Below are 13,133 nucleotides of genomic sequence, written 5' to 3'. Positions count from 1 at the left end.
AAAGATCGAGAAGGATCAGAACAGAGGGGGAGCTGGAATCCAGATTCGAGAGAGCAGGTCTTCACGGCTGTTAAGGAGAGCAGTTTCCATGCCTCTGGATGCTCTGAAGCCAGGTTGGTGGTCATGGAGGCAGCCAGCAGATTCGGTGTGTAGGGTCAGTTGGGGGATGACCAGCATCTCCATGAATTTGCCCAGGAAAAGGGTGATAGAGATAGGCCGATAGTTAGCCGGGCAGGAAGGGTCAGCAGGCGGACTTTTTAGGAGAGGGTGCACAAGCGATTGTGGGAAAGAGCCAGTGGCAAAGGAATGGTTACAGAAGTCAACCAAAGCCGGGCAAGAGAGGAAAGGTTGTCCTTGATAGTTCTGGAAAAGAAGGAGGGCACCTGTTTGGAGGAGAGATATAGCAAGGACTACTTTAGAGACCGTGTTCAGTGCAATAGTAGCAAAGGAGGAGAGTAAGGGGGGGCAAGAGGATGGCCAAGGGAGGCAAGAAAGGACTGGGAGGGGAGTGGATGCAAGAGAGGGCATGATGTCCTGGGTTTTGGAGGAGAAGTGGGAGGACAGTGCAGTGCAGAGGGGACTGCAGTAGGATTCACAAGTTCCTTGCAGATTTTAAAAAGTTTAGCTGTGTTATTGGTGGCCCCAGAGATGTGGGCTTGGGCATCAGCCCTCTTCTTAGAGCGGACAGAAAGTCGATATTGCCTTTGGAGCAGGCGGCAGGCCAGTTTGTCAGAAGGTGTACTTGAGGCACGCAACTTCCGCTCAGCAGCCTTGCACTTGTGCTTCAGAGTCATACCAAGAGTTACACTTGGAGGCAGGCTTCATGTGGATCCTCATAACCGGGGCAAGGATGTCCAGGGTGTTGGAGATGGAGGTTAGCTTGTGCTGAGTTGGTGTTAGGGTCAATGGAAGGGGTGTTAGGAGGCGTGAAGATGGTGGTGAATGTAGTGACTTACACACGATTCTTGGTCGAATGACGGAGAAGGAGACTGGCGGTGCAGGCAGACGCATCGCCAAGGGCCCCGGAGCTCAACATGGGCGGAGAAGAGAGAGTGGTCAGATGAGGAGAGAGGAGTAGTTAGAGGGCTGGAAAGAAGGATGGTTGCTGAGATGAGCGCATCTAAGGTGTGTCCGGCAGAGTAGGTTGGACCGGAGGGAAGAAGTGTGAGGAAAAGAGAGTCACAGAGGTCGCAGAAAAGTACAGTGGGCATAACCGGAGAGTCAAGGTTGACGATAAAGACCCCCAGGAAGAGGAGTTTGGGGAAGGAGGCCAGGAGAGAGTGGGAGAGGTCCTCCCATTCTGAGAGGGAAAGGGGGTAGGTCCAGGGGACCTATAGATGGTGGCGAGAGTGAGGGAGAGGGAAGGAGAGACAGACAGCCTCTACAGATGAGGCATTCAAGAGAGGAGTAGGATTGAGTGGGAATGATGGTGACAGGAACCCACTCAGGGAAAATCAGAGCCACTCCGCCCCCGGACTGGGTGGGCCTGGGATTGGAGAGGATCTTGTAGCCATTGGGGAGAAGAGTATCAAAAGCAAAGACAAAGCTGATGTTGAACCATGTCTCAGTGAGAGCAAGGATGTCAAGGTCTTCATGGAGGAGACAGATGTCAGAGGAGTGTTTGACAGCAGAGCGAGATAAGGGGAGCTAAGTGAAGCTGGGAGCCCCCTTTTAATGGTTTTCCATGGGGGTACAGAGGCGGGGTACCACCACCGGAGGGGTGAGGGGGAGAATGGAAGATGGTGGAGTGGTAGTACCGCCTGCCAAGAAGAAGGAGGTTTGGCTGAGAGCTCTGGGCCATGATAGTGCCATTACGATAGACATTGATGATGCACCTTGATCTCATTGATGATGTACGCTTCATCTCTCTTCTGACTTTGATACTGTCAACCATGCCATCCTGCTCAACCATCACCATGATAACCTGTGTATCACTGGTCAGGCTCTGGTGTGGCTGACTTCTTTCCTCTCCCACCGACCCCCCCCACAGGTTCAACTGGGGGGTCCTTCCTCGCTGCTATTTTGTTCTCTACCTGTGGTGTTCCCCAGGGCTCTAACCTCTCTCCCTGGCTGTTCAACCAATACCTGGCACTCCTTGCTCACCGCATCGCCGCTCTCTGCCCCAACTTTCAGTGCTATGCAGATGAAACCCAGCTCATCTTCAGGCTACCCTCGGCCTCCTCCTCTCCTTCCCTCATCTCTGACTGACTTTCTGCTATCCAGGAATGGTGGGCCGCCAATGACCTCTGCCTTAATGCCAGTAATACTGAGATTCTCCTCATCGGCACACCCGCTCCCTCCTTCCCTGCAGCTCTCTGGCCGGCCTCTCTTGGCCCTCTTCCTGCTCCTACCTGCAAGGCAAAAAACCTCGGGTTAATCTTCAACTCCACACTCTCCTTCTCTCCTCATATATCCGACGTCTCTAAGAAGTCTCACTACCAGCTGCACCTCTTCAGAGGTATTCTTCCTTTCCTCTCCTTCCCCCAGAAGCTCACTGTCTCCAGAGCTCTGGTTCTCTCTAGGCTGGACTATAGCAACAGCATCTTTCTAAATCTGCCTGCTTCTACTCTCCGCCCTGTGAATCCAACTGATTCAGAACAGGACTGCGAGACTTGTCCTTGGCCTCAAGCCCAGGGACCGTATCTCTCCAGGACTGAAATCTCTGCACTGGCTCCCAGTGGCTACGAGGATTAAGTTCAAAACCCTCTGCATCGTCCACAAGGCCTTTTGGGGCCTGGGGCCTCAATACCTTCAACTCTCTCTTCCTAAATACCTTCCTTCTCGAGCTCTTCGCTGATCTGCCTCAAACTCCCTCAGGGTCAGTCGCTTCTCCAAGCAACAAGTTGGTGGTAGATCTCTTTCTTCGGCTGGAGCCTCTCTCTGGAACAGCCTCCCTGCCTCCCTGAAACTTGAGGAGAATCACCTTCGGTTCCCGAAGCACCTTTCTCTTTGAGTCTGCTTTTTCTCCTCCTCAGCCTTGCTGATTTCCTGGTTGACACTGAAACTGCACTGGTTACCTGGCCACCCTCTGATCTCGGGCCCAGGTCCCCTCCCCCGCCAGCCGCACTCCTGCACTGCCTTCCCGGGGGACTGTTTTCTGTATCCCTACAGTCCCACTACCAGCACTTGACACCTGACGTCTGCACTTACCCTTGCACTTGCCACCTGCTGGCCGTACTTTTGATTATTGGTATTTATTTTCTTATCCCATTTACTGCACTGTCCTCTCCCCCTTCCCCCCGGCACTTCTCCTCCTTTCCCCCCTTCCCATGCACTTGCGAGATCTGAATGTCACCTGGCCTAGTAGGATCGCTGTCTGTCTTCCCTCTGTTCCCCCTCCCTTGCCTCATTGCGCCTTGAAACGTTTGTGTATAGGCGTGCTATAAATGCCATATCATATCCTATTACCTGGATGATGAGTGCCAAGAGCACATCCCATCTGGGACTTTAAGAAAGCTTGGAACTAGAAGACTGCGACCCTCCGAGAGCGAGGCCGACAGTGAGCCTTGCTGTTTCCACCAATATCCTCTCCCTGGTGTTGCAAGTTCGTGGGGGCAAGATACCGCTTACACATACCTCGGCCGATTTACTGTTCTTGGATGAAAAACCCTTAAGTTAAAACTAGCTATCTTGCTGGGCCAAAGACAGTAGAGCATGCGCTAGGAGCCCGCTCCTCAACCATCTAGCCATCTAGGGATTGGGAAGACGGGTTGCCTTCTCCCTTCATATCTGGGGGACCTTTTTGGCTTTTTACAAGAACTTGCTTGATAGGAACACCTGCTTGTGGTTGATTGAACTTTAACTAAGCTAGGGCTGGACTTCAAAAGGGTTGCTCTTTTTGCTAAACTATTTCTAGCCTGCGCAAGTCTTGGGAACCTGTGCTGAACCTTGTCTTCCCCTGACTTTAGTTATTTATTGTGTTTATTGTTTACTAAACTGCGTACAATCTAAATGGGTAGGTAATCCATGTTGGTGTTTCTGAAACTGTGGTGTGTATGTGTTTGGTGGCGACTTTGTGTTGATTTTATGGATAGCATGTGTCTGACAGATAATATATCTTTTACCTCTGTTTCTTAACAGACTTCGCTCTAGTTTACACCAGTCATGGCCCCATCACGGCTTCACTGATCACTGGTTCTTATGCAAATGCCAGACTTGGGGGCGTCAGCCCAGACATTGACTTTCTACTATCCCCTCTCTCTCTCCACAGGGAAAACGTGGGCACCCACCACAGTGTCAACATCATTTACCCGAGGGATGTGGCAGAGCTCTTCCAGTCCGAGGGCATCTTCCCAAGGCGCATGAGAGTGGAGGCCTGGGCAGCGCATCGGCAGCTGCGCAACCATAAGTGCGGCGTCTTCTTGCTGTAAGTGAGTGAACGTAGGAGTGGGGTTATGTATGGTGCATGCCCCAAGAGGGAATGGCCTGTTAGTGTGGCAGATACACCTGGCACTCCCTGATTACATCTGCTCTGGCTGAGACCCATCATGGGGGCAATGCCACAGCAGGAGGTATAATCTGGGGGGTTGTGGGGAGTTATTATCTCATTAGACTCCAACGTGCCACTGTCCACAACATATCCTGAGCCATTAGCACAGCTGGAACCCTTACAATAGCGGGGGATCCCCCCCCCCAGAGTTCTGCAGGGACCTCCAGCTTCTTTTAGGCAAAGGGAGTTTTGGAGCTGGACACAGTGGCCGATCCTGGAAGGCTTTGTTCAGCAGAAGTCGAGCTTAAAGTCAGCCTAAGTCCAGCCTCAAGATCCTATACGTATCCTGTCACTCATTCCACTCTCAGGTGTTAGACCAAAGGTCTTAGGCGTGCCAACCTCCATGTCTGAACCTCCTTTGCTCTTTCTGGGTCCCTCGATTCACCCAAGTATTGTCCTCGAAGTATTACTGGTACTTTTTTTTATTTTTTAATGTTTTTAAAAGAACATGTATTGTTGCATTTTTAGTATATAAGATACCTCATACAAAAAAATCAACACAGTATGATTACACAATCCTTAAAATGTCAATATTCTAAAAGAAAGAATTCCTATCGTAAATTTCCAAGCCATTACTGGTAGTTTTGTTACAATTCGATATGTGAAACCCAAAATTCCCTGAGCATCTCATGGGCTGGAAGTTGAATCCCCTACTTCAGAATATCCCAGCAGTGATTTATTTAGTGGCTAATCTCGGTTGGGGGTGCAGCATTCAAGTTTAGTCGTATTTATGCGTGCCTCACGACCAGATTGTGGCTAATGTCGACACCTCTGCTAAGTGGTGCCCTAACAAAGGAAATTGAATTTGCGTCAATAGTAGAATCGTGCCCCAGTAGATAAATGAACATGATTGGTTTTGTTTTGTCTAATCGAAACATGTCCACAAATCCCGGAAGCAGTACTCGGAGGATTAGGAACGCCAACCAAAGAATGGACCAAGGTCCATGGGGCCGCCTTGAAAAGTTCCGAAATGGAGATGCTTCGAAGAAGAGCAGCAGTATCCGCCCCACCCCCATGCTATGAGCAGTATCCGCCCCACCACCCGTGCTATGAGCAGTATCCGCCCCATCCCATGCTATGAGCAGTATCCGCCCCACCCCCATGCTATGAGCAGTATCCGCCCCATCCCATGCTATGAGCAGTATCCGCCCCACCCCATGCTATGAGCAGTATCCGCCCCACCCCCATGCTATGAGCAGTATCCGCCCCACCTCCATGCTATGAGCAGTATCCGCCCCATCCCATGCTATGAGCAGTACCCGCCCCATCCCATGCTATGAGCAGTATCTGCCCCACCCCCATGCTATGAGCAGTATCCGCCCCACCACCCGTGCTATGAGCAGTATCCGCCCCATCCCATGCTATGAGCAGTATTCACCCCACCACCCGTGCTATGAGCAGTATCCGCCCCACCCCCATGCTATGAGCAGTATCCGCCCCATCCCATGCTATGAGCAGTATCCGCCCCACCGCATGCTATGAGCAGTATCCGCCCCACCTCCATGCTATGAGCAGTATCCGCCCCACCCCCATGCTATGAGCAGTATCCGCCCCATCCCATGCTATGAGCAGTACCCGCCCCATCCCATGCTATGAGCAGTATCCGCCCCACCTCCATGCTATGAGCAGTATCCGCCCCATCCCATGCTATGAGCAGTATCTGCCCCACCCCCATGCTATGAGCAGTATCCGCCCCACCACCCGTGCTATGAGCAGTATCCGCCCCATCCCATGCTATGAGCAGTATTCACCCCACCACCCGTGCTATGAGCAGTATCCGCCCCACCCCCATGCTATGAGCAGTATCCGCCCCATCCCATGCTATGAGCAGTATCCGCCCCACCGCATGCTATGAGCAGTATCCGCCCCACCTCCATGCTATGAGCAGTATCCGCCCCACCCCCATGCTATGAGCAGTATCCGCCCCATCCCATGCTATGAGCAGTACCCGCCCCATCCCATGCTATGAGCAGTATCTGCCCCACCCCCATGCTATGAGCAGTATCCGCCCCACCACCCGTGCTATGAGCAGTATCCGCCCCATCCCATGCTATGAGCAGTATTCACCCCACCACCCGTGCTATGAGCAGTATCCGCCCCACCCCCATGCTATGAGCAGTATCCGCCCCACCTCCATGCTATGAGCAGTATCCGCCCCACCACCCGTGCTATGAGCAGTACCCGCCCCATCCCATGCTATGAGCAGTATCTGCCCCACCCCCATGCTATGAGCAGTATTCACCCCACCACCCGTGCTATGAGCAGTATCCGCCCCACCCCATGCTATGAGCAGTATCCGCCCCACCTCCATGCTATGAGCAGTATCCGCCCCACCACCCGTGCTATGAGCAGTACCCGCCCCATCCCATGCTATGAGCAGTATCTGCCCCACCCCCATGCTATGAGCAGTAGTCACCCCACCACCCGTGCTATGAGCAGTATCCGCCCCACCACCCGTGCTATGAGCAGTATCTGCCCCACCCCCATGCTATGAGCAGTATCCGCCCCACCCCATGCTATGAGCAGTATCCGCCCCACCTCCATGCTATGAGCAGTATTCACCCCACCACCCGTGCTATGGTGCCCTCGTTTGTCCAGGAAAGATCTATCAACAGAAGCAGGTGAAGAGGCTATTGATGTAGCTGTGGATTTAGTAGAAGCGGGAACTGCTAACTTTATCACTCCGTAGTTGAGCATTTTGAATGTCTCCTTATCTATCCCTCTGTTGCCTGATTAAAGCTCTACAATGGGCCCCATCTGATTCCTTATTCTTGCCCAAGATACAATGGCAATCGATGCCTTTTCCCATTGGGGTCTGGATATTTTCTCTAGTGCAACTTTTCTCTACAAGGTTTGGACCCCATGGATTAGCCGGTCCCGATAGCATGGAATTATCCCGACTTCTGTTGGGATATTTTGGGGGGACGAAGCAAATGAGAGCGAGCACCCGTTCTGTACAGCATGAGCGCCTACCTATCTCTGAGGCCTGTTGGAAAATTGGAATCTGTACTTTCATCTGCAGAGAAGGGGAGCTGGAGTGAGTCCTTGCCTTTGGAGAACGTGGCACGTGCCTTCTACTGCAGGCGGGTGATCCCCCCAGAGCCTCTTTTTTGTTAATATGGCTTTTGTTAGTGCTGTTAAACATGAGACTGTTGTTGGTATTGGTGCAGAAAAGTATCTGACCTCTTTGGTGGAAGTATTTTTCTGTCCTTTTCCCTCCTTTACTGCCAAGTCAGTTGGCCTCTGTTTCGGTACCTCGTTCTTTAGCTGTCATAATTCACCAGCAACTTGTGAACCTCTTAGGGAAGTAACAGAGAACAGTGGCCCCAAGATCTTCTTTTGGGGATCCGGGTACAGTGAACCAACTGTCTATTGATGACTTCATGCCGTGGGATTTTAGTTGATCAATCAGCCGTAGGGATGTAGCACATATTGCCAGCGACCCAGCAAACGTCTTTGGCGACTTCCATTGGGTCTTCCATCTTCCCCGCAGGAGGAAGTTCTTCAGACCGTTGCACAGATTCTCACAGGTATTTATCGTAGCTCCCAAGTCCGCTCCAGAGTTACCGGCTCTCGACTTCCTCACTGCTGACACAATGAACACATCTTCTCCATTCTTACAACAGCTGAGTCGTGACCTATTTGCCCGTGTCGCCGGAGTAAGAAAAGTGTTGGGGAGGAATCTGGTGATCTTGGCGAGTATCCTGCCAATAGGCGAGACACCTAGTGTGTGGGTTGCTATCTGGGGTTGCGCCGGAGGGGATTGCTTTAGTTGGTTGAGGAGTCTTGTCCCTTCGTAGGAGGGGTCTTACCCATTGGAACCTGATGTTTCAGTGTGGTCAGTGCCGGAGCTTTTCTTACAGGCTCGTCTTTGTCTTCTCCTCGCATCTCATTGGGTACTACACCTTCCAAAAAGGACCAACACTGAGACCAATCTTGTCCCCTTGACGCTGTCGATGGCAAATGGCCTCTTGACGGCGAGCTATGCCACCGGTGTGGCTCTCGATATTGAAGGGCTCGCTGTTGACCACTGCTCATGGTGGCGCGTCCGTGGGACCGCCGGAATGGGACGGAGATGATGTGATGAGGAGGACTCCCCCAATAGCTTCCGTCTGGAAGTCGTGACCCTGAAGATGAGGAAATTGAGACTGAGTCTCTGGTGACGGCTGCAGCTCCGTCCTTCAGTCTCCTGTAAGGTCTTGGCCACATCTCACATGTGTCTACCAAGTGTGCATCGGGCAGATAAACAATACAGACGCCATGTTTATTTTCCTAGGACATTTTGTTTCAGCAAGCATGGCATGTGTCAAACCATGAGGCCCTTTTCCCTCAGGAACGAGAAGAAAAAAGCATGTGGAGAGAAAAATGAGGAAAAGTGCTCCATAACTGCTCCAGAAATATTTAATGAAGGTAGAAGTTGAAAAAAGATGTTGAATGAAGCCAAAAAACAGACTGTGTTAAAACGACATTTTTAAAGTACAGAAAAGCTGTTAAGCTTATAAGTGACCCCAAGATCTTGGCTGCACAGTCGGTAATTACCCAACCCCCCCACATATACTTTCGGCCGATGAAAGAAATTCGTCCACGATGTAACCTCGCTATGGAGCGTGATGGCGGAGGTGGCGCGCCCGCGCCTTAAAGGGACAGCGTGCTGTCTGATAGTTATAACATGGCGGCCTGCCTCATTGCGTTTCCTTTTTCACTGGCTTGTGAATTGGGTGGAGTAAAATATTAAGGCGGAATTGATTGGTGCTTTTAGGAAGTTGGTTGTTTTTAATGTAATGAAAGTACATTGCAATGCAGACAAGGCTGTACAAATAAAGAAAAGGTACTTTAAGATCCTGCACACAGGCGCGGATATTCAGTGTTTATGAATGATATAGCGCCAACCCCATCATTCAGGGGGAATAATGGTGGTTTGACCTTTACTAAGAAGCGTCAACCTTCCAAAGGGAGACTACGCGGTGCCCCCCCCCCCCCCCCCCACCAGCAGGACCAGCTGGTGCATTGCACTCCCTCGCCTGCTCCGAGGAAATACAAGGGTCTAGAGAGATAAGGGAGCATCGTCTTCCTCAAGCCTGGAGACGTCCTCTGCCTCTGAAGCCCCATGTGTATCGCTGCTTCAGGTACTGTCGGTGGATGTCTAGTCCCTACCTGAAACTCAGCCCTACCAAAAGAAGAGTTTATCCTTCTTGGAGGTGCCATCAAAACAGAGTGACGTTCAGAACTAGCTGACATAGATGGATCCCGACTACTTCTCCCATCATCTCACCCCTAGTGCAAAGTCCCTCTGCTTTACCATCGATTACGACCTCTCATTCAAAGCACACATTGCCAACAAGACAAACAGTGTTGTAAGAGCTCGTACTCCTGCACTGAATCAAACCCTTGATTCCGGCCTCGTACTTCTACTCTGTCGTTCAGGTCCTGCTCTTCTCCCACCTGGATGGTGTCAACGCCTTCCTGGCAGGTGTCCCAACAGCACTCTCAATGAAATACACTGGTTACCCCTCCAAGCTTACATCAACGCCAAAACAGCCTGCATCATCTACAAAGGTCTTCTATCAATACACCACCATATGTATCAGAAAAGATTTCCATTGCAGGAGTTCAGAGCAATAGTGAAACACTGTTTGCTGTATAGGTGCTTTAGTAACTCTGGCTTACCGTCCGCCCCCATCACAATCACTGCTGCAGTGCCACGGTACTTGAACGCTCTGTACTGCTCATTGACCCGTACAGCCTATGAATCTAATGTAATCTAGACTACTATAGTTTTCTCTCTGTTTCTGGCCTCCTGCCCGATCTTTGTTTTCTATCTGCTTAAACACTTCCATTGCATGTTCCGTGATGCTGAGCCACCAGTTTGTTCCCCCTCTTTTTACAATGGTCCTTGCTAACTGCACACCGTAATGTTGTTTTGATTCGTCAAGGTTTTCAAATCTCTAGTCACTTACCTGCTGTGCCTTAATTGTGTGTCTGAATGCCTGATGTAGTCCCTGTGCCATGAGGTGAGGCTTTGCCAATCTGCATACACTCGTACCTATCTTGTCTCAGTTGCTTGTCTGCATGCCTGATGTAGTCCCCGTGCCATGAGGTGAGGCTTTGCCAGTCTGTATACACTCATACCTATCTTGTCTCAGTTGCTTGTCTGCATGCCTGATGTAGTCCCTCGTACCATGAGGTGAAGCGTTGCCAGTCTGCATACACTCATACCTATCTTGTCTCAGTTTCTTGTCTGCATGCCTCATGTAGCCCTGTACCATGAAGTGAGGCTTTGCCAGGCTGCATACCCTCGTATCTATCGTGTCTCAGTTGCTTGACTGCATGCCTGATGTAGCCCCCCTGTACCATGAGGCGAGGCTTTGCCAGTCTGCATACGCTCATACCTACTTTGTCTCAGTCGCTTGTCTGCATGCCTGATGTTGTCCCCCGTACCATCCGGTGAGGCTTTGCCAGTCTGCATACACTCATACCTATCTTGTCTCAGTTGCTTGTTTGCATGCCTGATGTAGTCCCCGTGCCATGAGGTGAGGCTTTGCCAGTCTTCATACACTCATACCTACTTTGTCTCTGTTTCTTGTCTGCACGCCTGTTGTAGTCCCCCTGTACCATGAGGTGAGGCTTTGCCAGTCTGCATACACTCATACCTATCTTGTCTCAGTTGCTTGTCTGCATGCCTGATGTAACCCCCTGTACCATAAGGTGAGGCTTTGCCAGTCTGCATACACTCATACCTATCTTGTCTCAGTTGCTTGTCTGCATGCCTGATGTAACCCCCTGTACCATAAGGTGAGGCTTTGCCAGTCTGCATACACTCATACCTATCTTGTCTCAGTTGCTTGTCTGCATGCCTGATGTAGTCCCTCGTACCATGAGGTGAGGCTTTGCCAGTCTGAATACACTCATACCTATCTTGTCTCAGTTTCTTGTCTGCATGCCTCATGTAGCCCCGTACCATGAAGTGAGGCTTTGCCAGGCTGCATACCCTCGAATCTATCGTGTCTCAGTTGCTTGTCTGCATGCCTGATGTACTCCCCCTGTACCATAAGGTGAGGTCTTGCCAGTCTGCATACACTCATACCTTCTTGTCTCACTTTACTGTCTGTATGCCTGATGTAGGCCCTGTATCATGAGATGAGGCTTTGCCAGTCTGCATACACTCATACCTACTTTGTCTCAGTCGCTTGTCTGCATGCTTGATGTTGTCCCCCGTACCATCAGGTGAGGCTTTGCCAGTCTGCATACGCTCATACCTACTTTGTCTCAGTTGCTTGTCTGCATGCCTGATGTTGTCCCCCGTACCATCAGGTGAGGCTTTGCCAGTCTGCATACACTCATACCTATCTTGTCTCAGTTGCTTGTCTGCAAGCCTGATGTAGGCCCTGTATCATGAGATGAGGCTTTGCCAGTCTGCATACACTCATACCTACTTTGTCTCAGTCGCTTGTCTGCATGCTTGATGTTGTCCCCCGTACCATCAGGTGAGGCTTTGCCAGTCTGCATACGCTCATACCTATCTTGTCTCAGTTTCTTGTCTGCATGCCTCATGTAGCCCCGTACCATGAAGTGAGGCTTTGCCAGGCTGCATACCCTCGTATCTATCGTGTCTCAGTTGCTTGTCTGCATGCCTGATGTACTCCCCCTGTACCATAAGGTGAGGTTTTGCCAGTCTGCATACACTCATACCTTCTTGTCTCACTTTACTGTCTGTATGCCTGATGTAGGCCCTGTATCATGAGATGAGGCTTTGCCAGTCTGCATACGCTCATACCTACTTTGTCTCAGTTGCTTGTCTGCATGCCTGATGTTGTCCCCCGCACCATCAGGTGAGGCTTTGCCAGTCTGCATACACTCATACCTACTTTGTCTCAGTTGCTTGTCTGCATGCCTGATGTTGTCCCCCGTACCATCAGGTGAGGCTTTGCCAGTCTGCATACGCTCATACCTACTTTGTCTCAGTCGCTTGTCTGCATGCCTGATGTTGTCCCCCGTACCATCCGGTGAGGCTTTGCCAGTCTGCATACACTCATACCTACTCAGTTGCTTGTCTGCATGCCTGATGTGAGATACATGTTAGGCCGTATGGATTTTGTTGTACGATTTGGTTCTGGGGTAATTCGGGCTATGGCGACCTGGGCTTTGACACATATTAGGATGTTTGCAAGGACCACTAGAATGACTGCACTGCATTAATGGATCAATGCACCAGAGTTTGGTAAGGAGCTGGTCATTAAGTGGTGGGTGGACATCTGTTTCTAGGAATCATTATAAAATCCACGGTCGACACAAGTAATTCTGGAGATCAGTGGTAACATCTCCCTGTCGCAGAGGCCCGCAGTTGGTTGGAGGATCGACTGGACCAAACTTAGCAGGTAAAAAGTGGTAGCTTTGCTCATTGAGGGACATTATTTTGCACATGTTACCACTGCACTTAAAACCAAAATGAGACTGTATGTCTAGTGTCATTAGATTGCCTGGCGATCAGTGGCATCTACAGGTGCGAGACCTTTAGCAGCTGCTCTGATTGCAGTGCTTTGGCTATCACCCCAGCTACAGGTCTAGGTGGCTGGGCACTAGGAGTGGGCAGTGAGGGGTAGGGTAGTGTATTTCACTATTATTGTGAGGCATCAGTAAATGAGGC

The 13,133-nt window shown here is 50.8% G+C and overlaps 1 protein-coding gene across 1 annotated transcript in view; it reads left to right on the top strand.

Moving 5' to 3' along the window:
- The window catches only part of LOC138498066 (cytochrome P450 11B, mitochondrial-like), a 187,871-nt gene that overhangs the window by 77,371 nt on the left and 97,367 nt on the right, over window positions 1-13,133 (top strand). Inside the window, exon 2 of the mRNA XM_069621913.1 lies at window positions 4,211-4,366. Within this exon, the coding sequence (XP_069478014.1) occupies window positions 4,211-4,366 (156 nt within the window). The remainder of the gene's footprint in view (window positions 1-4,210; window positions 4,367-13,133) is intronic.

The sequence above is a fragment of the Ambystoma mexicanum genome, chromosome 5q, assembly GCF_040938575.1.
Source record: "Ambystoma mexicanum isolate Mex_15411 chromosome 5q, UKY_AmexF1_1, whole genome shotgun sequence".
Classification (NCBI taxonomy): domain Eukaryota; kingdom Metazoa; phylum Chordata; class Amphibia; order Caudata; family Ambystomatidae; genus Ambystoma; species Ambystoma mexicanum.
This window is presented reverse-complemented; position numbering and strand designations above follow the sequence as displayed.